At 43.5% G+C, this 27,110-nt stretch overlaps 1 protein-coding gene across 5 annotated transcripts in view; it reads left to right on the top strand.

Moving 5' to 3' along the window:
* LOC144684559 (LIM domain kinase 1-like) overlaps positions 1-14,602 on the top strand; it is a 68,491-nt gene extending 53,889 nt beyond the window's left edge. For all 5 annotated transcript variants that reach the window (XM_078548479.1, XM_078548480.1, XM_078548478.1 and 2 more), the window contains 3 exons: positions 4,198-4,253; positions 6,955-7,112; positions 8,613-14,602. In XM_078548479.1, coding sequence (XP_078404605.1) covers positions 4,198-4,253; positions 6,955-7,112; positions 8,613-8,763 — 365 coding nt within the window. In that variant the 3' untranslated portion in view covers positions 8,764-14,602. The remainder of the gene's footprint in view (positions 1-4,197; positions 4,254-6,954; positions 7,113-8,612) is intronic.
* Positions 14,603-27,110: the final 12,508 nt, after the last annotated feature.

Genomic DNA, 27,110 nt, shown 5'->3' with positions numbered 1-27,110 from the left:
CATTCCTGTCTTCTCTTCAGAGTGAGAAGTGTTGCTGTCATTACACTTGGAAGCCTCATTGCCCTGCCCAGTGATTCATATGTGAGCAAGGCAGTGAACGTCAGCAAGCCAGTCAATTGCACAGGGCAGCATCTTGTCTTCATATAACCTGCACAAGTGAACACTTTTTTTCCTGGTCATCATCCAGGCTTGCGCTGGAATGAGGACCTCTCAGCTGATTGATTTATTCTTTTCCCTTTACTAGCATAGTGCTGCTGCTGCCATTCAACATGGACAGGAATCATTCCTGGAGTTCTCTGGTCTGTTGGTACAGCAATACATTTGACCGTATCTGTACCCAATTGCAACCGAATGGAAGCTTTCACAAAAAATAACCTCTTTCAAAATGATTTCAGGAGCAAGTGTTGCCACTGCAGTTGTGGAGGTTATGTATGGACAGGGCCATGACTTATCCAGCTGGAAGGCTCAATTAATTTTTTATGAAAAGGAGATTCTCATCCCTTCTCTTGGGCCAAGTTACAGACCATAAATGTGATGTCCCTTACAGTGAGCTGTGATGGAAACTTGCTGTTGGTTTTTGGTTATGCAAGTTCTATTTAAATACCATTGTAAATATGTGTTATCCCGATTCCTCGAAGAGCCTCTTCCACCAACATCTCTGAACCAAGTACAGATGGTTCAGCCTTGAACTAACTCTCTCTGACTGCAGACAGAGCATTGGAGGAGCACCAACATTCGAATATGCTAATTGAGATAGATGGTGATTTTTAAAAATATTCTTTCACGAGGTATGGGTGTTGCTGACTAGGCCAGCATATATTACCCTTGAAAAGGTGGTGGTGAGCCGCTGCCTTGAACTGCTGCGGTCTGTGGTGTAGGTACGTCTACTGTGCTGTTAGGAAGGGAGTTCCAGGATTTTGACCCAGCGACGGTGAAGGAAGGAACAATGATATGTTTCCAAGTCAGGATTGTGAGTGACTTGGAGGGAACTTGCAGGTGGAGGTGCTTCCATACATCTGCCCTTGTCCTTCAAGATGGTAGAGGTCAAGTTTGGAAAGTGCTATCAATGGAGCCTTGATAAGTTGCTGCAGTGCATCTTGGAGATGGTACACACTGCTGCCACTATGCATCAGTGGTGGAGGGAGTGAATGCTGAAGGTGGTGCTTGGGGTGCCAGTCAAGCGGGCTACTTTGTTCTGGATAGTGTTGAGCTGCTTTAGTGTTGTTGGAACTGCACTCATTCAGGCAATTGGAGAGTATTCCATTACATTGGTGACTTGTCTCTTGTAGATGATAGACAGGATTTAGGGAATCAAGAAGTGAGTTACTTGCCGCAGAATTCCCAGCCTCTGACCTGCTCTTGTAGCCACAGTATTTATATGGCTAGTCCATTCCGTTTCTAGTCAATGGTAACCCCCAAGATTTTGATAGTGGGGGATTCAGCAATGGTACTGCCATTGAATGTCAAGGGAGATGGTTGCATGCTCTCTTGTTGGAGGTGGTCATTGCCCGGCACTTGTGTGGCGCTAATGTTACTTGCCACTTACAGTCCAAGCCTGAATGTTGTCCAGGTCCTGCTGCATATATGCACGGATTGCTTCAGTAACTTCGGAGTCACGAGCGGTGCTGAACATTGTGCAATCATCAGAGAACACCCCCACTTCTGACGCTATGATGGATGGAAGGTCATTGAAGCAGCTGAAGATGGTTGGGCCCAGGACACTACCCTGAGGAATCCTGCAGTGATGTCTCAGGATGGAGATGGTTGACTTCCAACAACCACAACCATCTTCCTTTGTGCTAGCAGAGTTTTCCCCCTTATTGTCATTGATTTCAGTTTTGCTAGGACTGCCTGATGCCACACTTTGCCCTCAATATCAAGGCAGAATTTGACTGTGACTCTCGCCTCACCTCTGGAGTTCAGCTCTTTTGTCCATATTTAAACAAACTTTTTAATGAGGTCAGGGGCTGAGTGGCCCTGGCGGAACCCAAACTGAGCATCAGTGTGCAGGCTATTGCTGAGTAAGCACTGTTTTTAGCACTGTCAACAACACCTTCCATCACTTTACTGATAATCAAGAGTAGACTGATGGACCAGTATTTGGCCGGGTTGGATTTGTCCTGCTTTTTGTGGACACGACATACTGGGGCAATTTTCCACATTGCCGGGTAGATGCCAGTGTTGTTGTACTGGAACAGCTTGGTGAAGGACATGGCAAGCTCTGGAGCACAAGTCTTCAGTCCTATTGCCAGTTGTCTGGGCTCATAATCTTTGCAGTATGCAGTGCCTTCAGCCATTTCTTGATAACTTGATATCATGTGGAATGAATCGAATTGGCTGAAGACTGGCATCTGTGGTGCTGGGGACCTCTGGAGGAGGCTGAGATGGATCATCCACTTGGCACTTCTGGCTGAAGATTGTTGCAAATGCTTCAGCTTTGTCTTTTGCACTGATGTGCTGGGCTCCACCATTGTTGAGAATGGGGGTATTTGTGGAGCCTCCTGCACCTGTTAGTTGTTTAATTCTGCACTGCCATTCACGACTGGATATGGCAGGACTGCAGAGCTTAGATCTGATCCATTGGTTGTGGAATCACTTAGCTCTGTTTATCACTTGCTGCTTATGCTGTTTAGTAGATGAGTAGTCCTGTCTTGTAGCTTCACCAGGTTGACACCTCATGTTTAGGTATGCCTGGTGCTGCTCCTGACGTGCCCTCCTGCACTCTTCATTGAACCAGGGTTTCATCCTCTGGCTCGACGGTAATGGTAGAGTGGGGGATATGCTGGGCCATGAGGTTACAGATTGTGGTTTTATATAATTCTGCTGATGGCCCACAGTGCCTCATGAATGCCCAATTTGAAATTGCTAGATCTATTTGAAATCTATCCCATTTAGCATGATGGTAGTGCCACACAACATGATGGACGGTATCCTCAATGTGAAGACAGGCCTTCATCTCCACATGGACTGTGTGATGGTCACTTCTACCGATACTGTCATGGACAGATGCGTCTGTGACAGGTAGATTAGTGAGGACGAGGTCAGGTAGGTTCTTTTCCCTCGTTGGTTCCCTCACCACCTGCCGAGAACCAGTTTAGCAGCTATGTCCTTTAGGACTCGGCCGTCATGGTCTGTGGTGGTGCTACTCGGTCACTCTTGGTGATGGACATTTGAAGTGCCCCCCCCACCCAGAGTACATTCTGTGCCCTTGCCCCCTCAGTGCTTCTTCCAAGTGATGTTCAACATGAGGGCATTGATTCATCAGCTGAGGATGGATGGCAGGTGGTCACCAGCACCATAGGTCAATGTTGAGGACTCCCAGGGCAACTCCCTACTCCCTCCTGACTGTATACTACTGTGTTGCAAAGTGACACCAGGGATGGTGATGGTGTCTGGAACATTTTCTGTAACGTATAATTCTGAGAGTTTGACTTTTTCTGTGAGATGGCTCTCCCAATTTTGGCACTAGCCCCTGGTTGTTAGGAGGACTTTGCAAGGTCGACAGGGCTGGGTGAGCTGTTGTCATTTCCAGTGCCTAGGTCTATGCTGGGATGTCCATCTGGTTCCATTCCTTTTAGACTTCATAGCAGTTTGAAACAACTGACTGGCTTGCTAGGCCATTTCAGAAAGCATTTGAGAGTCAACCACATTCCTGTGGGTCTGGAGTCACTTGTAGGCCAGACCAGGTAAGGTATGGCAGATTTCCTTCCCTAAAGGACATTCATGAACCAGATGGGTTTTTAATGACAATCAAGCATGGTTTCATGGTCACTTACCCAGACTAGTTTTTTATTCAAGATAGTTAAATTTAAATTCCACAAGCTATCATGGTGGGATTTGAAGCTGTGTCTCCAGGACATTAACTTAAGCCTCTGGATTGCTAGTTCAGTGACATTACCAATATGCCACCGCCTCCCCTTTCCTTCAGCATTCTATTATAGTATATTGCCGTTTCTGTGTACTTGCTTTTGCCTGTGAAGGCTGTCCAGCATTCAGCAGTACTCTCTCCAGTCCTCCATGTCATTGTACTGTTGTTTGCACAGTGGTACTCTGATCCTCAATGATACTTGTTGGATCTCTACTCAGTATTGCTCTTTCATTTTCCACACTACTTGCTTGTATTTGGTGGCATTCTGGTTGTGTTCACTGGTATTCTCTAGTAGTGATTTTCACTGATATATATTTTTATGTTCTCAGGAAAAAGCTATGACGAGAAAGTTGACATCTTTTCATTTGGGATTATGCTGTGTGAGGTAAGACATTAAACTGAGCTGCTGCTCTGCTCTTGACTGCTTGTAAAAAGTAAAAACTAGCAAAGCATCTTTTGTAGCAGTTTTCCAATCCATTAGTTCTGTAAATTCAGAATATTGCATTGTTTCATCTCCTTTGTGATTGTCACTCACTTCATCCTGTGTCATCAGAGATTAGTTTGTGTTGGCTTTGTAGCAAGGTGAATTTTTATTCATTCATAGGATGTGAGCATCACTAGCTGGGCCAGCATTTAATGTCCATCCCGAATTTCCCTTGAGAAGTTGGTGGTGGTGGTGATGGTGAGCTGCCTTTTTAAACCACTGCAGTCCATGTGCTGTTAGGGAGAGGATTCCAGGATTTTGACCCAGTGACAGTGAAGGAATGGTGATATATTTCCAAGTCAGGATGGTGAGCTGCTTGGAGGGGAACTTCCAGGTGGTGGCGTTCCCATGTATCTGCTGCCCTTGTCCTTCCAGATGGTAGTGGTTGTGGGTTTGGAAGGTGCTGTCTAAGGAGACTTGGCGAGTTTGTTCAGTGTATCATGTAGATGCTGCCACTGTGTTTTGGTGATGGAGGGAGTGAACGTTTGTGGATGGGGCGCTAATCAAGTGGGCTGTTTTGTCCTGGACGGTGTCCAAGCTTCTTGAGTGTTGTTGGAGCTACACTCATCCAGGCAAGTGGAGAGTATTCCATCACACTCCTGACTTGTTCCTTGTAGATGGTGGACAGGCTCTGGGGACTAGGCAGGTGAGTTACTTCCTGCAGGATTCCTAGCCTCCAATCTGCTCTTGTAGTCACTGTATTTATATGGCTAGATCAGTTCCATTTCTGGTCAGCGGTAACCCCCAGGATGTTGATATTGGGGGATTCAGTGATGGTAATACTATGGAATGTCGAGGGGTGGTGGTTAGATTCTCTCTTGTTGGAGATGGTCATTGCCCAGCACTTGTGTGGCGCAAATATTACTTGCCACTTGTCGGCCCAAGCCTGAAATTATCCAGGTCTTGCTGCATTTGGACGTGGGCTGCTTCAGTATCTGAGGAGTCATGAATACTGCTGAACATTGTGCAACCATCAGCGAACATCCCCACTTCTGACCTGACAATGGAAGTAAGGTCATTGGTGAAGCAGCTCAAGATGGTTGGGCCTAGGGCACTACCCTGTGGAACTCCTGCAGTGATGTCCTGGAACTGAGATGAATGACCTCCAACAACCACAACCATTTTCCTTTGTACTAGGTATGAATCCAGTCAGCAGAGTTTTCACCCTGATTCCCATTGACTCCAGTTTTGCTATGGCCCCTTGATGCCATACTCAAACGCTCTGTCAAATGCTGCCTTGATGTCAAGGGCAGTGGCTCTCACCTCACCCCTGGAGTTCAGCTCTTTTGGCACTATTTGAACTAAGGCTGTAATGAGGTCGGGCTGAGTAACCCTGGCAAAACCCAAACCGTGTGTTAGTGAGCAGGTCATTGCTAAGCAAGTGCTGCTTGATAGAGATCAACAGTGTTCCTTCCATGACTTTACTAATGATCAAGAGTAGGCTGATGGGGTAATTGGCCGGGTTGGATTTGTTCTGCTTTTTGTGCGCAAGACTACCTGGGCAATTTTCCACTTAGCCAGGTAGATACCAGTGTTGTAACTGTACTGGAACAGCTTGGCTAGGGGCGTGGCAGGTTGTTGAGCACAAGTCTTCAGTACTATTGCTGGAATATTGTCAGGGCCCATAGCCTTTGCACTATCCAGTGCCTTCAGCCATTTCTTGATATCACATGGAGTGAATTGAATTGGCTGAAGGCTGGCACCTGTGATGATGGTTGGTATGTCAGCCACAGGCCGATTGAGTGCCCTAAACCCAGAGGAAGGGTATAGACCTTTAAGAAGACCCTTTTGAAAGAATAATTGCGCTTGAAGTGGGAGAAGACTTTGCTCAGGCAACTGAAGTGACTAGAGTGAGTAAAAAGAGCTGAAAGATGTATGGTGTGTGGTCTTGCTTCGTTTAATACACATTAGAAAACAATGTTTGGAACTTGGATTGTTCACTGCCTTCTGTTTGTAGGGGAAAGAAGGTTTTTGAGGTAGTAGGACCTTGTAACAATACCAATATAATTTGAGGAAAAAACTCCCTTGTGTGAGGTATGCGCTGTTTTTTAATGGTTAGCATTATCCTTAAACCATTGCTCAATGTGTTCCCACCAAAGTCAGATCTGTATCTACCACTAGTTCACACTAGTATGATACAGCTCAAAATGGTCTTAACCCAGGTTTGGAACAGTTTCATCTATGCTTGCGCCAACAGGATTTTCCTACAGTTCAAATGACTGCAATACATCAGAGACACCCACTGTCACACATGAGTAAAAACCCTAGTGACTGAATTGGTTACAAAGAGGTAAATTGTTCCTGAAATTTGTGCAACCCATATCTGGAACTTTCTCTTTAATGTGCAAGATTTCAACTCTGTCAAAACTTTCATTGGCGCAGGGTTAAAATCAGGTCCAAAGGCTCAATCACAGCTGTACAAAGAGCTCCATTAGTCTTGGTTTTAGAGTTAAGTGTGTAAACATAGACCAGCCTGTGCTGAAACCAGTGAGCTAAAGATGTAATGTACCCAATTTTTGAACTGATTCTCGTATATGGCAGGGATGTGGGTTTACTGAGACCGTCAACTTTCTTTCTAATTTGCTGATCCTTTTACTTTCAGCTGATTGGTAGAGTAAATGCAGACCCAGATTATCTGCCCAGGACAACAGACTTTGGACTGAATGTCCCTGTTTTCTTGGATCGATACTGTCCAGAAGAATGTCCATCTGCTTTCTTTCCAATTGCAGTCATGTGCTGTGACTTGGATCCTGAAAAGAGGTGAGTCTGTCACAATGATTTGAGAGCAAGGTTTGCGGTGGAAGGACTAACACGAAAGCAAAATATTGAAATACTGGAAATCTGAAGTACAAACAGGAAATGGTGACATCATTGAATTCAAAACATTAACTCTGTTTCTCTCCACAGATGTCACCTGACCTGAGTATTTCCGGGATTTTCTGTTTTTATTTGCGACGTAAGGGTTTGGGTAATGCTGAGGGTTGAGATGCAAGTGTGCTGCAGAGGGCTAGGTGGAAGGAATGGATAGATTGTGCTGAGGTTAAAGATAAATATTTGAATGTATTGAGGTTGGGCTGGGAGGGTTTGAATGGGTTAAAGCTGGGGGGTGAAGAAAATTGAGTAGTGCTGCTGTTAGCTGAAAGATGGCTGAGGAGTAAGGTGGCAGGACTTGAATAAAGCCAACTAGGGGGAAGATTTGGATGACACTGGTTCGTTTCATAAGAATTTGAACGACCCCGCTATTGGAGTGTAAGGACTTGGATGACGTTGCTGTTGGAGTGCCTGGGTTGGATTTGGCACTGAAGTTGGTTAAGGGGTTATGAGTGGTGGTGGGGGTGAAAGGGCTTGTTGCAGCACCAAAATTAAATATGGAAGAGTTTGGGTGGCACAGCAGTTAGGAACATAGAAATTGCTACACGAAAGAGACCAAGATTCGTCTAGTCCACCTTCTGCCATCTTGGTAGTCATGTGACTTAATGCTACTGCAGTTATTGACGAATTATAGCGATCAATCTCTGTCAATTATTCTACAATACGACCAGACCTGACTGTTGGGGTAAAAGGAATAGTGTGGACCTGTTGAGTGATGCTGAGTGTTTTGGCAATATAGTTAGGTTTTGTTATTTCTGGTTGCTTGCCCACCTCCGCGCCTTTGACCATCAAAATTTGCAAATTTTCTTTAGTTTAATGACTGATATGGATAAGTCTAGCCAAATGGCATGTTTCTGTCCTATAACATTACATTATTGTCCAATTTTGCTGCTATAATATTTCAGTGAAATTTTTACAATTGAATATCTTTGGCTAGTTTGCATTTGCATTATGTGCACAATCTTGCAATGAACTCTTGAATTTTCACTGAGGTTAATTCCATTATTAGTTTCCCCATTTTTCTGTGTCTCACTGGATCATTTCATCCCTCAATCCTCCAGGAAATGGTTTGAACCTCTAATTCTTCAACCATTTATGGGGGTGACCACTTCCATTTTAGAGGGAGGCAGGGCAACTACCAGAACTTGCATAATAAGGACAGCAGATTTGACAGTTTTGCTAATGAATGCAAATGAGGGAGGATTGTGACAATCACCCAAGCCTGATGCTCCCCCCTTCAGTGAAGGGATAGGTTTGAATTCTGGTAAATTAATTTCAAACCATATTTGAATTGTAGCATTTGAACTGTATTTTCATGGCATCTTCCAAAGCCCGCTGTGGTAAACCAGCATGTTATGCTAGTCCTAATGCTTGTTTCTTTTTCCACAGGCCATCCTTTATGAAGCTGGAACAGTGGCTATTAGCCCTGAAACTGCACCTGGAGATGCACCTTCCTCTCACCTCCGAACTGGAACAGATCAATCATTCCTTCTTCCAGAATCATTCAAGAAGCAAAGAGAAGCTTCTAGAAACCATGTGAGCTGACCCACCTGAACAGGAAGCTGAACCATTACAGTGTAGTCTTCAAGCATGCTGAAGTTCAGCTGACCACCTTCACGTAACGACACATTTCATCAGCGTACTGGGCACAATCAAACCCGCAAGTACACAACTGTGCTGCTTATAATCCTGCAGGAAGACCCTTCAGCTTTAACATTTCACTAGACAACAAGACTACTCAACTAATGTAAATAGCTGGCCACCTGCAGTTGGACACAGGACGTGGGCAGTTTATAGGATATTGGTGTAAGTGGCTATTTCCACAGTGATCCTCTTGGAACCCAGGGCACCTGACACATGGTCTGTAGATAAATGAATCCCTGCAGTTAGTGGCGGGACAGAGTTGCTGCTCAAACTCTGAATACAAAGAAACAGGGTAATGTGAGAAAGGCATTTGGGCAACGCCATCCAGCTCCTAGTAGGCATGGACTCACGGTAGAAAAATGCCGCTAACTTGCCAATCTCTCTAATAAAGAGGCAGCAGGATGGCTAGTATGAGAATTGGAAAGTTGTCACGTTGTGCAGTAAGAGCTGCTGTTTAGGTTGAGGCAGAGTGGTGGGATCTTACCCTGCATCTGATAAATGCTGTGCCTGAGCTGGTTCTGAATGATACTGACAGCACGGACCTGAAATTAAACTTTTCTTTCCAAGCACTAACATCCCTTATCTCAATGAGCACAAAATTAGAAACTGGTGTTATGTATCCAGCAGGGAAAGACAAACTGTTATAGTTCATCCTAATTTGGAAACATTGGTGATAAGAGGGAACAAAAACTACAGCTGAAATTTCAAACAGCAGTTACATCCCATCACTTGAATAAATCCTTTAATCCAAGGGGAGGGATTAGGGATAGGGTCTAGAGTTGGCTTGTCAGGGTCTGAAGTCGTGCGACATGTAGTAAGGAGCTGCTTAATTGAGATTAAACCCCTTCAATGGATTGAAAAATCAGTTATATGCTGAAAGTAGCTACTTATTAAATGAAAGAGTTTCAAAATGGTGACTCCACTATAACTTTAGGTATTGCAAGTTTGGATTAGTGTATCCGAGTCACTGCATTGTACCTCCTCATTCTTGTGTTCACTGAGATTGAGTCCTTCCTGACCTGACCCACTGAGTTTCTTCAACCTCTCTAGCTTCACCCAGTCTTTCCATTTACACATTGGCTGTTCATCCTCTCTGGCCTTAACCACCATCCTCATTGACAGCAACTCATCATTTTTTTTTTTAAACAGAGCTGCAAAGCACCATCATCTGTCAGTCCAGCTTATGCATTAGAACTGTATTTATTTAGTGTCTTTTCCATTATTTATTTTCAGGAGAGCTCTCTGATCTTTTTATTTTCTTCAGTCTCTGTCACACGCACTTGCCCGTTTTTTGGTGTTGTCTATTAATCTTGCTCCTTCAATGTTGCTTTCTGCTCCAGGAATTTCAATTTCAGGCCCTCTTCCATCCTTAGCACTGCAATCATTTTTATTCGTCTGGAGCCACCTGATTTCCAAGATGTCCATTTGGAGTTGGTGGCAAGTTAAAATTGTACGATCATACTAATCTCCCGGCATCTTCTGACACTCTTCCCTTGCTTCTCTTTCTTCCTACCCCTCACATAAGATGATTGCCCCATTTCTCCCCTTCCTCTTCTCTGAAAAATCTTGTGACACCTCAAGTTATGGCACCCCTTGGAAATTTTGAAGTGAAGTTGTTCTTTGATCTAAGTATTGTGTATCCATATAAATCAATGTCACTTTAATCATTGCACCATCCAACATACAGCCAATGCTTTTCCTTAAGGCTTGGGTTGTGCGCCTCCAAGAGCAGGGACATAAAAACTCAATTTCTGGTCCATTGAGTTTCCTGGTAAACACTCATCTCCTCCTCACTCGGTGTCTTACTCTGTGAGCTCTAAATCGGATATGGACCTGAATTCCTGCAAAGCCAACAGCACCTTCCTCAAGTACCCAGGACTAGGAACCAGCCAGACCTGAACATACTGGCCTCCGGGCCAAGCCATCCTTTTATTTCCAACTATCCAAGCCTGGTTGGGACAAACCACCATCTGCTCCAAACATGGTTCATGATATCATTGGGATTGGGAAGAGGGAATTTCCACATTGGGCATTTTGTTGGTTGTAGCCTAATGGCCAAACACCGGGACACTGGGATGAACTCAGCAGTGGTGTAAATGGTGTCCACCTTGAGTTCTAGCCTGGTTTTAGACAAAGGCCCTGCAGAACAACACAGGATGGTCGTTAAAATATTTTTACAGATGATGATTCTGAATATAGCACTAGTGGCTGCCTAGCATCACTTCATACATGCACACCATTTCCAAAGGACAGAATTCCTGTTGTTTTCTGTTCTTCATTCCCTTTGATTATTTCTGGTCTGTAATTTGCATAATTTCTGATTTTCATAGACTATTTAGGATTATATTTTCACTTCCTCTCTACATTAGATTCACGTCTACATTTTGTAGATTGCATTTTTTTTAATTTCCAGGCTAGTTGTTTTCTGCTTTCTTTGTTCTTTCTATCTATCCTGATTGTATCAAAGTTATCTGCTTTGCATTGGTGGACAAAGGAGAGTCACTATAACTGGGTGCCAAGCATTTTCACTAGTCATAGTGGGCACAAGACTGGAAGTTACATTTCAAGAACTAGGTGATGTAATGTTAGATGCTCTTAGACTTTTGGGACCTGGATGCTAACCTACCCCAGATTCGGGGGTTGAAAATCTCTGCTCAAATGCATTTTTATTGCGACTGCAATCTGAATCTGACAGCACAAAACTGACCCTAATGATTTCACCCAGTTGGCTAGTATAGGAATTGGAAAAATGGCACAATGGTCTATGTAGTGATGGTGTTCTGCTCTGCGATTCGGCTGAGGCACAAGGGGAAATATGTACAGGGAGCTTTACGCTGCATTTAACCCATGATATACCTAATAAGGTATGTCATGAAGCAGTGTTGAAGGGGCTTTACTCTACATCATACCCATCCTGTACATGACCTCTTGTAGCCAGAGTGTTCCATTCCCAGTACTAATATCCTCTTACCATTCCAAGATACAATTCCACTGAAGATTCTGGCATATTTAATTCTTCAGTTGATGAAATGGTTACAGCACCAACTTTTCCTTCAACTTTGTTTACCATTAGTTGAGAACTTAAGCTTTAGACAACCCTGGACCCTGACTTTTGTATCCGGCAGGATCTGCCGAATATTAGATTTCATAATATGAAGATTAATGAGCATATTAATTGTAGTTTTGTCTTCCTTTTCTTCGCAGCTCGACAGAGCAGCAAACTTTGAATATGATCATTGCAATCACGTCACACATAAGGATATTTACTAAACATAAGACAGACTTCCAGACACCCCTGGGCTTAGTGCCAGTCTATTGAGATGTGTTAACTTTGAATTGTCAACTATCTGTTGACTTTAGAAAGATTTACAGCTGGTGTAAATTTAAAAAGGCTGCTTCAGGAATGATTTTTCATCATGAGTTAGGGCTTAAGCCACAACCTTAATTTACTAAGCAGAGTGTACTGGAGAGTTGCCATTTTAGCTTTACAAGACAAGAAAAGATTGACACATCCTCCTGCCCTTTCCTACCCTGGCCTGTGGTCTGTCAGCTGGTGTTTAGAAAATTAGAATTGGATATGCCAAGTATTGTCTTAATCAAGAGATCTTGTACGTCAATAATGTATTTGAGTTAAATGTCCAAGTATCTCAGGATCCACATCATTAAATATTTCACAACTCTGTATTACTATGTCTGTACTAACGTGGGTGTACTGTGAGAAAACTCTGGAATCTTTCAGCATCAACTGCCTGACAGATGTGGGGCTCCTGTGAGGTGAACATTTGTAACTGTTCTCTAATGCTTGGCCTTAAATGCTTTGCTGCACTTGGTGTCGACAACCTGATTACAAGTAGCTGTTGCTATGTAACATTGTACCCATGCAACTGTCTTCAGTAAGTTTGAAGACTAGCATTGCATTATATACTGTGTAGATGGTAATATCCAAATCAACCTGCTCTAAAAATATCCACCAGTTCACAAATGGCAAGATAAAATGCTTAAAGCTGAAATTGTTGCTTTTGCAGGTTACGAGCAGTAAGGGGAATTGGGTTCTTGTTTTGGCACCCTGATTTTAAAAGTTTTAGTTTTGATAGAGGTGGAGTTGCAATTACTGAGGGATAAATGGGGGCTGTGTTGTGGATAATGAGCCAATGGGACCAATTTAATTTGCCATGTCTGTGCCTCATTAGTTGAATTCTATCACAGTGGTTAATAAATCCGTTTAGGATCTTTCTCTTGAATGCCATTAACGGATGCTGGAAAACTCCCATATTGGCCATCAATTGAAGACTGAGTTTAGCTGTGACCATTAAGTAATCTGGCAACAATTTATACCTGGATTGGCAGCTGCTTGATTAAATTAAAGAAGGTTTGCCTGCACCTTCGAATCTATGGCCCAAAATGTCTTCATGAGGTGGGGAAATTTTGGGGGGGGGCGGGGTGGGATTGGTGACTGTAAATTTACAAGTTGCTAACCTCCCACAATGCAGTGCTCTGTGGTTTCCGTATCCATCAGATTGCATAGAGGGAGATGGGCACTAAATTTGCTTTCTTTGTGCAGTTGGATACTATAAACTCCGTAACACAAACTTGGAGCTTCCTGAGTTTTACAAACAGCTCCCATGGTTAGAAAATAGTTTTGCTTTTGAATGCAAAGTTACAGACTAAATTAAATGGCTAAAGTGAGTCAAAAGAAAAGTGACAGGAGGGGGAGAGAAGATTGTATATCTCTACCTTCAGTTACTTCAAACCAGCATGTTTGAATATCGTACTTATTCAAACTAGCAAAAAAATCTAAAATGGGACAGCTGTCTGGTTTAGTGTGCCATGTGGACGAGCAGTTCAATCCCTGATCTGTGCTGAATTAGCAGTAGGATGTTACAATTGGCCTCGATGCTCTTGGCTTAGGAATGGTGAAGAATTCGAGCAGGGTTCCTGCTCCTGATTTCCATCCAGTATTCCCTGCTTTAAGGGGACTATGGTTGGAACAAGTTTGAGCTCAGTTTCAATGGGTGGAATTTTATGGCCCCAATGTGGTTGTGGTGGGGCCGGAAAATGTGGTGAGCCATTCAAAAGTCCATTGACTTTGGCAGGGCCAGAAGATCCTGTTGGAAGAGGCCGTAAAATTCCACCTAATGTCTTCCATGGATAAATAGCCTGGTGTCACTTATTGTCTACGTTCCTTTGTGAAGAATGGCAGCTTGGGCTGTTGGCAGATGTGGTGCCTTCAATAGTCAGGGTAGAAACTTCAGTAAGAATGGAAGAATATGATAGCATCTATTTTGTCTGTAAACTTCATGCAATCATTGTACTGTGCCACACCAACACAAAAGGCACAAGTTAATATTGGATAATTATGTGCAAAATATAGCCATTGTAAACCCAAGTGACGTCAAAACCTCTGCCGTCAGTGTATGGGACCAGATGTGGTCACTGAAAAACCTGCAGTGCAAACCTGAGAAACTCATCGTACTAAGTTAATCTGTGCCTAGTTTAGCCAGAGCTGTCAAGGACCAGTGGTTGGTTTGTGTTATTTATGAACTCAACTTTCATTTTCTAACATGGTTAATTTATTGTTTCTGTGGATTCAGTCATATCATTCCAGTGTTTCATTCCTCATGTTTTATGTTTTGAAACTGTGAACATAGTGCACTTTACACACAGGAGGGTGACTATGACAGCAATTCTGTAAAGTATTGTAACACGAAAATGGAATAAAACTAGCTTCATCTCAACCAGCAAATCTCATCACCTTGTACATCCTGTTTAAAGAAAAAAAAAATCTCAAAGACTGAGGGTACTAATCAGCCAGACTCCCTGCTCACTGCAATTAATCTGGTTGGAAATCGTGTGAGTATTTGAATGAGGTTGTGAACATTAAATTTGTTGCCAACAATCCTTAACTAAAGGTTTCTTCATGTATAATCAAATGATCAGCAAGCATGGGAACTGTAGCTCATAAGGAGAGAACATTAATAGGAAAAGAATTAGAAAATCCTTATTTTATGATTGAGATCTTCTGAGATTTGGGATGAGGCTTCACTGCATCTAACGATGCTGAGTGGGATGCTTAACACTGACATGGGATATCCAAAATGGAAAGTATTCCATTCCTTGGCTTTACACTACATTTGGCTGTACCATACTTGACCTGAATACACATCCTGTGAGCTTTGCATGGAAAGATCCAGAGCAAAAATGGTCACAGTATAAACAAGGCAGATATATGGAGTTCCTCTATTAAGATTCAGCACCAATGATTAAACAGCATCCTCTGCTGGTGAAAGACAAAATCTCAACTGGAAAGATGGAGGGGAATTGTTTCAAAGTGGGATTGTAGTTTCGTCTCTCCCCATTGAACAATTAGAAAATTCATGGGTTAACATTTATAAAGAAATTAGACTCAGTCAAGAGGTATTCATTATTTATATAACCACTAGATTACCTATACTAATTGAAAATCTGATCTATTGCAGTTATAAAGTGAACATAACCATGATGCTCTGTTGGTGATGGGAATGAAATGAAGGACTTTCATTTAAAGCATTTTTAAATGCAGGTCTTTCATTTAAAGCATTTTTACAATCTCTGCTTTACAGCCAATAAAGCATTTTTAAAATGTAGTCACTGCTGTATTGTTGGAAACATGACAGCCAATTTGGCAAATCAAGCAATCTGATAAGTTGTGCTTTTTTGAGTGATATTGGTTGAAGATTGAATATTGGCCTGAGTACCAGGGAGAAGTCATTTCTTCATTATTTTCAAAGATTTAAAGCTACCCATGAGGGCAAATAGGGATCTCAGTTTTAAAAACAAAAAACTACTGCGGATGCTGGAAATCCAAAACAAAAACAGAATTACCTGGAAAAACTCAGCAGGTCTGGCAGCATCGGCGGAGAAGAAAAGAGTTGACATTTCGAGTCCTCATGACCCTTCAGCAGAACTGAGTAAAGTTAGGAGAGGGGTGAAATATAAGCTGGTTTAAGGTGGGGGGAGAGAAGTTGGGGGGGGTGGTGGTTGTAGGGACAAGCAAGCAGTGATAGGAGCAGATAATCAAAAGATGTCACAGACAAAAGGAACAAAGACATGTTGAAGGTGGTGATCTTATCTAAGAAAATGTGCTAATTAAGAATGGATGGCAGGACACTCAAGGTACAGCTCCAGTGGGGTGGGGTGGAAAGACTGACAGGGTATTACAGTTAGAGATTTAAAAATAATGGGAATAGGTGGGAAAAGAAAAATCTATATAAATTATTGGAAAAAACAAAAGGGAGGGGGAAGAAACGGAAAGGGGATGGGGATGGGGGAGGGAGTTTAAGATCTAAAGTTGTTGAATTCAATATTCAGTCCGGAAGGCTGTAAAGTGCCTAGTCGGAAGATGAGGTGCTGTTCCTCCAGTTTGAGTTGGGCTTCACTGGAACAATGCAGCAAGCCAAGGACAGACATGTGGGCAAGAGAGCAGGGTGGAGTGTTAAAATGGCAAGCGACAGGGAGGTTTGGGTCTTTCTTGTGGACAGACTGCAGGTGTTCTGCAAAGCAGTCGCCCAGTTTGCGTTTGGTCTCTCCAATGTAGAGGAGACCGCATTGGGAGCAACGAATGCAGTAAACTAACTTAGGGCAAATGCAAGTGAAATGCTGCTTCACTTGAAAGGAGTGTTTGGGCCCTTGGACGGTGAGGAGAGAGGAAGTGAAGGGGCAGGTGTTGCATCTTCTGCGTGGGCATGGGGAGGTGCCAAAGGTGGGGGTTGAGGAGTAGGGGGTGATGGAGGAGTGGACCAGGGTGTCCTGGAGGGAACAATACCTACGGAATGCCACCAGGGGGGATGAAGGGAAGATGTGTTTGGTGGTGGCATCATGCTGGAGTTGGCGGAAATGGCAGAGGATGATCCTTTGAATGCGGAGGCTGGTGGGGTGATAAGTGAGGATAAGGGGTCAGTTTAATTGTTTACTGAAGTGGGGAAGCGAAGTGACCTGATTTGCTGTGGGGTATTGAGTAGTTTGTGGAAAATGGTGAGTATTTAAGGGTGGAACGTATTGAGGGATGAAGCAAGGATAGTTGAGGCAGAGTACCAATTAGAGAAGTGATAGGAGTAGGGAGCACATAGCAGATGGTGATAGTGGGTGATCAAGAAAATCCACATGGGCAAGCCCAATTTGTTTAGGGAAAATTAATGGTTGTGGAGGCAGAGTTGATATTTGAAGGAAGAGTAATGGATATGTGCGTAATAAGTGGATGTTGTCTAGTGAGCATGGAGTAATGAGTGTCGGGCTGGTGGAAGCAGTTTGCAGGCTGGGAAATGGGTCAAAGTTTGAAATAAATGCAGATAGAAGTATAGTTGAAGGGAGGAATGGTAATGGAGGATGACAGAGTGAGGAGCACTGAACTGAATGTGAGGAGGAGTGCAGGCCCAACACGAACACAGGCATTCATGTCAGAATGGAGAGCAACAAGATTTAAGATGGGAGATGATAAATCCATAAATGGAAGCGATGGAATCATGTTGAAATATGTGAGGGGTAAAAGGAGGAAAGAAACCTGATGGAATTGAAGAGGAATGGCTGAGGAACAGAACAAGTGAAGTTGAGAGAATAAGCTTTCTCAAATGGAAATGGTAGGAGCACACCCAGGCTTGCCAAGAATTAATTAAATAAATTTGTTTTTAAAAAACAAAGCAAATAAACAAATTAAAACCTATTAACTTTAAAAGGATGCAACTTGAATTAAATGCATCCTAATTGCTGTCAATTAAATGAAAGCAGCACCTGTGACAAATAAGTGGAATTTCTATAAGAATTAAATTGAGGCTTAAAAAGAACAATTTCAAAGTCAAGTTTTTAAACGTATTCAAAGGATTACAAAACCATTTTAATGATAAGTCACTACCATAGAGGGAGTTTGGAGATGGGATTTGTGTATGCAGCACTACCACCCAAGTGTTAGAAGGCCTGCAGGTGTACATGGTAAGTACCAAAAGCAATTCAGTTTCCAAAATAAAATCTAAGTCTTGAAAATGTGCTTCTCGGGTGTTAATCTATACATGACAAGAAATTAGTGAGCCAGACAGTGTATGCCAGGGATAATACTATCACTTCTGCTTTCATGATTGTATAAATAAGACTTGTCCAAGGCCTGGCCTGCAGGCTCCCCGAAGCCTCTATCCAGCCCATGGACTCACCATTCAAACTTAAGTTTAATGAAAGATCTGCAAGGAGCTGTTAGGTTTGCTGTTGAGCCCATCAGCAGCAAATTTGGCAGAGAATCAATCTGATTGGAGGAGCAGCGACCAGTCTGAAGGTGAGTGACTGCTCTTTTGTTTTCAGAGCGTGCATGTTCTCTCTCTCTTACCCTCCTGTTCAGATGCTGGGCTCCTAAAGGAGCACAGGGCCAAGATGGTGGACCAGGCCAGGGAGGCCACGAGGAAAAGCAGAGTCCCATATACTTTTTTAAAAAGAACAAATAAAATCATGCTGTTTCCTGATCGTGGTGATTGCTCCGTGGCCACCTCAAAGAAGGAGAGCAAGCAAGGGCTTCGGTCGGGTGGTAAGCTGGGTGGCAAACAGAAAACAAGTGTTAGGCATTTGGGTGGAGTCTGGGAAGGCCTACCAAATGGGAGAAGGGCTAGGCTGTCGCCTCCTAAATGATTTTCCCCTGAGGTAAAGTATGTAAACTTTGTGGGCCCAGTGGGTAGTGAGTCTGTATGCGCATGTGTTTGACCAGGACTTGAGCCTAGTCTGCCTCTGTCTAGATCTACTCAAGTGAAAAGGCAGAAAAGGTTTTTTTGGTCAAATCTGCTGCTTGGTATTAATTACTCTTTTTTGAAATTATCAGTTTATTGCTTTGGTATTAAACACTAATTTCAAACAAAAATTAGTGTTGCTGGAAACCTTATCTTGCTGAAATTTGTTCATCGGCCCCTTTGAGTGAGGAAAAAAATTGAAATGTGCTTCCCACCTCCGCCAATGCAAAAAGATTAGACTAGCCTGGTATAAAACTCACACGTTCATATAAAAGAGTATAAATATATTTGGAGGTTTTCAATTTTAGAAAATGAATACAGCCTCAGTACATTGAGTAAAGATCATTTAATGGAGACTCTTGTGACTGATCCAGCTAGAAATTGGTGAGAGGAAACGGTCATGAGTTTAGAATGATAAACAGATGAAAAAGTGCTACTAGTGGGAAATTAGTGAATAACATCTACCAAGAACAGTAATTAATCAGGATCCAGCATTTAATTATTAAAACACTTATCTGCAGCCTTCCACTTGATGCAGTTGCACCCTGGGCATAAAGCAATGATGCTAACGATCACCATCAGCATTTCACTGTGGAAGGAATGTTTCTTAATGAGACAACTCTCAGTGCAGCTTCAGTCACAGCAGAATCCTGTGTGGTCAGCAGAAACCCTGGTTCACTGGAACAGGAGGCTCCATAATATTCAGAGCTTTACTCTGAGGAGCCCAGGGAAATATTGACAGGGCCTCAGCATCAACTAGGCTTCATCAAACAGAGGAGCTCATATTCTAAAATGAAGGCACCATGTTTGTTACAAAAAGTAAATGAAATACAAAGTGCAGACCTGATGCCCGTTAGCTCATAAAATCTGCCCGCACCAGTTTTAGCAACCAGTCGATGCTGAGCGAGTTAATCTCAGTAAGGATGGCAGTGGGAGTGGGATAATAGGCCCCTGGGCCAAGTAGTGGAAAGTCGGCCAGGATCTCACTACTTTAAATGGGCATATGGAACATAATAACTCGGCTAAGAATTGCAGGATCTGGATTTAATTTAAACTGTGTAACTTATTGTTTGAAATCAGAATGTTTTAGTTCCTATAGTAATGGAACAGATACAATCAACCCCAGTCTGGAAGTTGAAGTACACACAGCATCTTTGTTTAGGCTGCTATATTGAAACTGTTCAGTCTTCCTGTAATGGAAGTTGGCTCCATTTGTGTGGCATATCTTCAGCAAGCTAGTTGTAATCTTCCTATCTGATTGGTGAGCTGTTGTTTTCTTCTGTCCCTTTTCATTTAACTTTCTGCACCCATTTGAATTGTTCCAGTATATTTTTCTCCATCCCTGTGGACCTGTGTTGCTGAGTTTAACTGTTGAATCATACTTTAATGTATGCACTATTCCCTTCTGCCTTCACTCCTTCCCAAACTCTTAACTATGTTCAAACCTTTTTTCTGATGTCATCACAAACATTGTTGCAATGGAAATCATTTTAAAACGATGATGGCTTTAAATATCTCAGGATGGAAGAATACTTATGGCAATCTGACTTCTCGATATTTCTATATCAGAGTTCGCAACTGTCCATTTCACAAAGGCTCCTGCTCTTCGTTAAATCTGCCAACTGTTTGATAAAACCTGGTAACTTATTTGCCTCAGCTAAACAGAAAACGTACTCTAAACTGTGTAACAGGCACCATTTGCTTTAGTGCCAAATCTTCAAACCATTTGTTGCTAAGAAATGCTCTGAATCAGATTGAGATGTTTTCAGTAAATATTCAATAAAACTGGGTTGTTCTGTTACCTCAATGAACACAGCACAGGTACAGTTCCTGTCTCTATGGCATTTGGACCCCAAAGGCGCCACAACAGCAGTGACAACATTCATGAGAAAGGTTTATAATTTAGGTGTAAATCAGGCTTCCACAGCAGACATCATTGATGTTGCCATCTACTCGATTTCACATTACAATTGTGTTCCATGACATCACTTGTGTTGAGATGCATCAGATATCTTGAGAATGATCAGCACTCTGGTCACCTTCCAATCTAAGCCAGTGTATTGAAGAAGATATGCTGTTGCTGTAGTAAATCTTCTTTCAATGCAGGGCTACTAAGGCCGGAGCTCCCATTCTGAAGAACCTCTAATTCTCCTGCACTTTTCTTCAAGGGGAGTGGTGATAACAGTGGCTCCCTGTTCACACAACCAGAGGCTAGTTGAGCATTTTCCAATGAAGATAATGCTTCTTTGAATGTAACATTGAGGAACCAGTGGTAGCCTACAAGCATTAAGGACTAACAGGTCGAATTCAAGTATCAAAGAACACTTTGTACCTACACAAAGTGACAAAAGTGATAGTGATCTTAATTCGTAGCTAGGGTTCTATTTGATCAACACTGGTAAAACTGACGTCACCGAGCTACTTCTGACCTTCCAGATGGTCTATACCCGGACAGGGTGACTGAGTCCTGCCCCCAGTAGTGGACTGTGATCCGACCAGGTCTCCCTGGTCTACATTGTGGCGTGTGCAAGGAGGTGCCCGCGTCCTTTGTGATGGGGAAGGGTGTTGGCGAGAAAAGGTTAAGGCATCAGACAGGTACAGAGAGAGAGAGAGACAGAGAGAGAAGGCAAAATAAGCCTCCGCAAACCCAGCCACAGTGAGCAGGAACAGCGCAATCCAGGCGGCTGGAATCGCCCAGCCCCTGGTGATGATGACCGATGAAGTCCTGCAGAAGGCGCTGCTGAGTATGGGTAAGTGCCCGGACACTCTCAGTGATTTATTCCAGCCCACAGCAGGTCTCTCCAGCTTACCCCCCTCCCCTTCTCTCTTTCTCTTTGCCGGCTTCCCTATCCGATTCCACCTCCGATCTCGATGACTTTGGGAACCGCTACCACCTGCTCGCGGTGCTCGGATGATCCAGACTGGGAGGTAAGAGCTCAGAGCCCGTTAACTGCTTATCCGTCATTCTCCTGGGACTAACACCGCAGAGTGCCATGGCCTCATGAACCATGGCAACCGTTCAAAAATCCAATTTCTTTAACAAACCAATGAAAAATGGGCCGAATATCCGCCTTCTATACTGTAAGGGGGGTGCAGGGGGGTGGTGGGCAATTTTTACCTCCTAAGGAAACTGTGTGGACCGGGTGCAAGGCTGCTTTTACACTCCGCCCGCTTCTACATTCCGCCCGAAATTCCTGTAGCTCAAGGTCTAAAGCCAGTGGAGCACCCGATCCACTGGATTTCCGAGAAGCTTCAAACTCTTCCCCACCCCCTACCAAGTGATCCTATCAACTTTCTATCTCTCACACCATGCATGCCCTTGGGACATCTGGAAACAGCACAGCCAATGGAATAGTTCTCAAGTGCAGTCACTGCTGTTCTGGAGGCAGAAGTGATTGGCAAATAGTGCACAGCAAGATCCCGCAAACAGCACTCAGATCACTGACCGGATCATCTGGTTTTTTTTTCTGGTGGTGAAAGTTAAGACTTAAACTTTTCCCGGGATTCCTGCAGAACTCCCTGTTCTTCTTCCAATAATGCCATGGGATCTTTTACATCCACTGGACAGGTGGGGTCTGGGTTTAAGATCTCTTCTAACAAAGCTGGGCTGATTTTCACTGAATGCATTAGGCTCTAAAGAGCCTCCGAAATGGCCAAGATAAATTTCGAGCTGATTTTGCAAAATGCCATCTTGGCAAAGGAGTTGAAACCAGCGTGAGAAACCCACCCAGAGGCTTATTAAACAGCTGGTTGCCAATTAAAATACCTGTTAACTCTGCTTAAAGAGACTGCATGGCATTTTGGTGGCGAGCTGGCACTTCAACTGATGCCGTCTCCTTAAAACAACCGGCTGTTTGGGAGTAAACACAGCATTGATATCAATTCGAGGTGCTGCTTAAAGGAATACTTACTGTTTTATGTTCACTTGCTACTGAAATTGTGTATGGGACCTCTGAAACACATCAAGGAACTTTCTGGATCACTTTATCAAGACTTCACCAACACCCAAGCAACATTTATTTCGCAAATTCTCAGAGTGCTGTGCTATTCCACCTTATAGGGGTCACCATGGGCGATTTGCTAGGGGATGACCCTTGGCCTGGAGGAATGGAGAATATAAGGCCAGGTAAGGCAGCACCAGCTCCTGCAGGAGAGAATGGCCTCCTCCACCAGGACCTCCAGTGTCACATCTGACAACCTGTGCAGCCTCTCCATCAGTCCCTGAACCATCCTGCAATGTGCCAATGTGTGCCAATCTGAGCACTCTACATCTTCAGTGGAAGTGGGTACAAAGAGCAGATGTCCACTGCTCCATGAAAATTGCACCTAATCAGCACCTGTCTAGTTTAGGACATCCAGGCAAGTTCTAATTATGGTCATCAGCAATAGAGATCAAAATTATGTGCTAAATCCAGACTTTCAAACAGCGTGTCTTATTAGCAGAGCATCCATTTAGCACCTGTTTCCACACTTTGGGCAGCCCTAACAATATAATACTCAGTAACGGAATAAGAGAATGTGCTGAAGTTTCTGCAGTTGACTTGAACCCAGGACAATCTAACTCAGAGGCAATGGTGCTATTACCACAGAATCACAGAATAGGTACAGCACAGAAGAAGACCATTCAGCCCATCCTGTCCATGCCAGCTCTCTACAGGAGTAATCCGCCACTCCTCTGCCCCCGCCTTTTCCCCAGCCCTGCGCATTTTTTCTGTTTCAGTTAATGATTCAATTCCTTCTTGCATGCCTCAAATGGCCCTGCCTCCATCACGGTCTCAGGCAGTGCATTCCAAGCTAATCACTTGCTGCCTAAATAAGCTTTTCCTCATATTGCCATTGCTTCTTTTCCCAACTACCTTAAACCTGTGCCCTCTGGTTCCCAATCCTTCCACTAATGGGAACAGTTTCTCCCTATCTACACTGTTCAGACCCCTCGTTATTTTGAATGCCTCTATTAAATCTCCTCTCAACCTTCTCTTCTCCGGGGAGAGCAGTCCCAACTTCTCCAAACAATCTGCAATTTTTTTTAAGGCTTTTTGATAATTGTTCTGGGAATGAACTGGGTAGAAAGTTCAGTCATGAGACAATTTTAATGAGATAAAGTCAGAACAAGTTTATTAAGTTCTCAGGTAAACTATAGCAATAAACTCAGGCAGTGATTTACAGTTGAATACAGGTGAAATACTTCCTGTATTATGACAGGGCGGGGAGGGCATGACGATTCTCTTTCTACAGCTTCTGCTCTTCAAGCTTCTCTCTCTCTTTCTCGTCTCTTGTCTTGTTTTCTCGTTTCTAGTTTCTCTGCTGCACAAATCTGATCGTGAGGCCCTCTTTTAATCTCTTTTGGCTCTTATCTAATTAACCCCTCCCTCTCTATGGTTGAGCATGCTTTTCTTGACCAACTTAGCACCTTTCATATGAACATCACACCATTATATAATGCTTTTCACGTCCACCTTTGCTCAACTCCCTTATCTCAAGGCTCTAGGGTCTTATTTCTTAGAGAAGCCTAGACATTCCAATGGGTTTTCACGTGCACAATGTTAGGATTCTTGGACTTGACAAAGAACGTCGGCAGAGGGGCAGATCAATTCGCGTCAATTGGGGAGAATGTATTAAGTATAAACAGGTATAAAATTAACAAACGAAGCAGAAGTTTGCATATCACTACATGTTTTAGTTCCTGTGTTAACCTTGGACGTAGAGCACGCTATTCAGCTTGGACCTCATTGCTTCTCTTTGTCTTGCTATGATGTCTTTAGATGTTTGTGTTGCTGTCTGCTGTGGTGTTCCTTTTCTCCGTTGTTGGTTCTTGGCTGTGCTCTTTTATCCTGTTTTGGACGTGAGGGTTCCCTTGTGCACGATCTGCTTCCATCTGCTGATTGGTTCCAAAGGCACGTAATAGTTCTGTGATTGGCCTAAGTCAGTTTAGCTCTGTCTATGTGACTGACACTCTCATCCAGTTACTGTATAAAGTACCTTGGAAATGACCACATACACTTTCCTTATGTGATCCCTTGATTAACTTATGCTGTTAAGACCATAAGACATAGGAGCAGAAATTAGGCCAATCGGCCCATCGAGTCTGCTCCGCCATTCAATCATGGCTGATAAGTTTCTCAACCCCATTCTCCCGTCTTCTCCCCGTAACCTTTGATCCCCTTACCAATCAAGAACCTATCTATCTCCGTCTTAAATACACTCAGTGACCTGGCCTCCACAGCCTTCTGTGGCAATGAATTCCATAGATTCACCACTCTCTGGCTAAAGAAGTTTCTCCTCATCTCTGTTCTAAAAGGTCTTCCCTTTACTCTGAGGCTGTGCCCTCGGGTCCTGGTCTCTCCTACTAATGGAAACATCTTCCCCACGTCCACTCTATCCAGGCCTTTCAGTATTCTGTAAGTTTCAATCAGATCCCCCCTCATCCTTCTAAACTCCATCGAGTATAGACCCAGAGTCCTCAAACGTTCCTCATATGTTAAGCCTTTCATTCCTGGGATCATTCTCGTGAACCTCCTCTGGACCCTCTCCAGGGCCAGCACATCCTTCCTGAGATACGGGGCCCAAAATTGCTCACAATATTCTAAATGTGGTCTGACCAGAGCCTTATAAAGCCTCAGCAGCACATCCCTGCTTTTATATTCTAGTCCTCTCGAAATAAATGCTAACATTGCATTTGCCTTCCTAACTACCGACTCAACCTGCAAGTTAACCTTAAAAGAATCCTGGACTAGGACTCCCAAGCCCCTTTGCACTCCAGGTTTCTGAATTCTCTCCCCATTTAGAAAATAGTCCATGCCTCTATTCTTCCTACCAAAGTGCATGACCTCACACTTCCCCACATTGTATTCCATCTACCACTTCTTTGCCCATTCTCCTAACCTGTCCAAATCCTTCTGCAGCCTCCCCGCCTCCTCAATACTACCTGTCCCTCCACCTATCTTTGTATCATCTGCAAACTTAGCCAGGATGCCCTCAGTTCCTTCATCTAGATCATTAATGTATAAAGTGAAAAGTTGTGGTCCCAACACTAACCCCTGCGGAACTGCACTAGTCACCGGCCGCCATCCTGACAAGGACCCCCTTATCCCCACTCTCTGCCTCCTGCCAGACAGCCAATCTTTTATCCATGCTAATACCTTGCCTCTAACACCATGGGCTCTTATCTTACTGAGCAGCATCCTGTGCGGCACCTTGTCAAAGGCCTTCTGGAAGTCCAAGTAGATAACATCCATTGGCTCTCCTTTGTCTAACCTACTCGTTACCTCCTCAAAGAATTCTAACAGATTTGTCAGTCATGACCTCCCCTTGATGAAACCATGCTGACTTTGCCCGATTTTACCATGCACTTCCAAGTATTCTGAAATCTCATCCTTAATAATGGACTCTAAAATCTTACCAACGACCGAGGTCAGGCTAATCGGCCTGTAATTTCCTGTCTTTTGCCTCACTCCCTTCTTAAACAGGGGGGTTACATTAGCCATTTTCCAGTCCTCTGGGACCCTCCCTGACTCCAGTGATTCCTGAAAGATCACCACTAACGCCTCCACTATCCCTTCAGCTATCTCCTTCAGAACTCTGGGGTGTAATCCATCTGGTCCAGGTGATTTATCCACCTTCAGACCTTTCAGTTTTCCTAGCACCTTCTCCTTGGTAATGACCACCATTCTCACCTCTGCCCCCTGACTCTCTTGAACTTTGGGAATGCTACTCATGTCTTCCACCGTGAAGACTGACGCAAAGTACCTATTCAGTTCCTCCGCCATTTCTTTGTTCCCCACTACTACTTCTCCAGCGTTATTTTCCAGCGGCCCAATGTCCATTTTTTCTTCTCTCTTACCCTTTATATATCTAAAAAAACTCTTGCAATCTTCTTTTATATTACTGGCTAGTTTACCCTCATATTTAATCTTCTCCCTCCTTATTTCTTTTTTAGTTGTCCTCTGTTGGTCTTTGTAGGCTTCCCAATCTCCTGGTTTCCCACTGCTCTTCGCTGCATTGTGTGCTTTCTCTTTAGCTTTTATGCTGTCCCTGACTTCCCTTGTCAGCCATGGTTGCCTCGTCCTCCCTTTAGTATGCTTCTTCTTCCTAGGGATGAATTTTTGCTGTGTCTCTCAAATTACTCCCAGAAACTCCTGCCATTGCTGTTCCACTGTCTTTTCTGCTAGGCTCATCTCCCAGTCAATTCTGGCCAGCTCCTCCCTCATGCCTCTGTAGTTGCCTTTATTCAACTGTAATACCATTATATCTGATTCCAGCTTTTTCCTCTCAAATTGCAGGGTAAATTCTATCATATTATGGTCACTTCCTCCTAAGGGTTCCTTCACTTTAAGCTCCCTTATCAAATCTGCCTCATTACACATCACTAAATCTAGAATTGCCTGTTCCCTAGTGGGCTCCACCACAAGCTGCTCCAAAAAGCCATCTCGTAGACATTCCACAAATTCCTTTTCTTGGGATCCACTACCAACCTGATTTTCCCAGTCTACCTGCATATTGAAATCCC

The sequence above is a fragment of the Cetorhinus maximus genome, chromosome 9, assembly GCF_964194155.1.
Source record: "Cetorhinus maximus chromosome 9, sCetMax3.hap1.1, whole genome shotgun sequence".
Taxonomy (NCBI): domain Eukaryota; kingdom Metazoa; phylum Chordata; class Chondrichthyes; order Lamniformes; family Cetorhinidae; genus Cetorhinus; species Cetorhinus maximus.
This window is presented reverse-complemented; position numbering and strand designations above follow the sequence as displayed.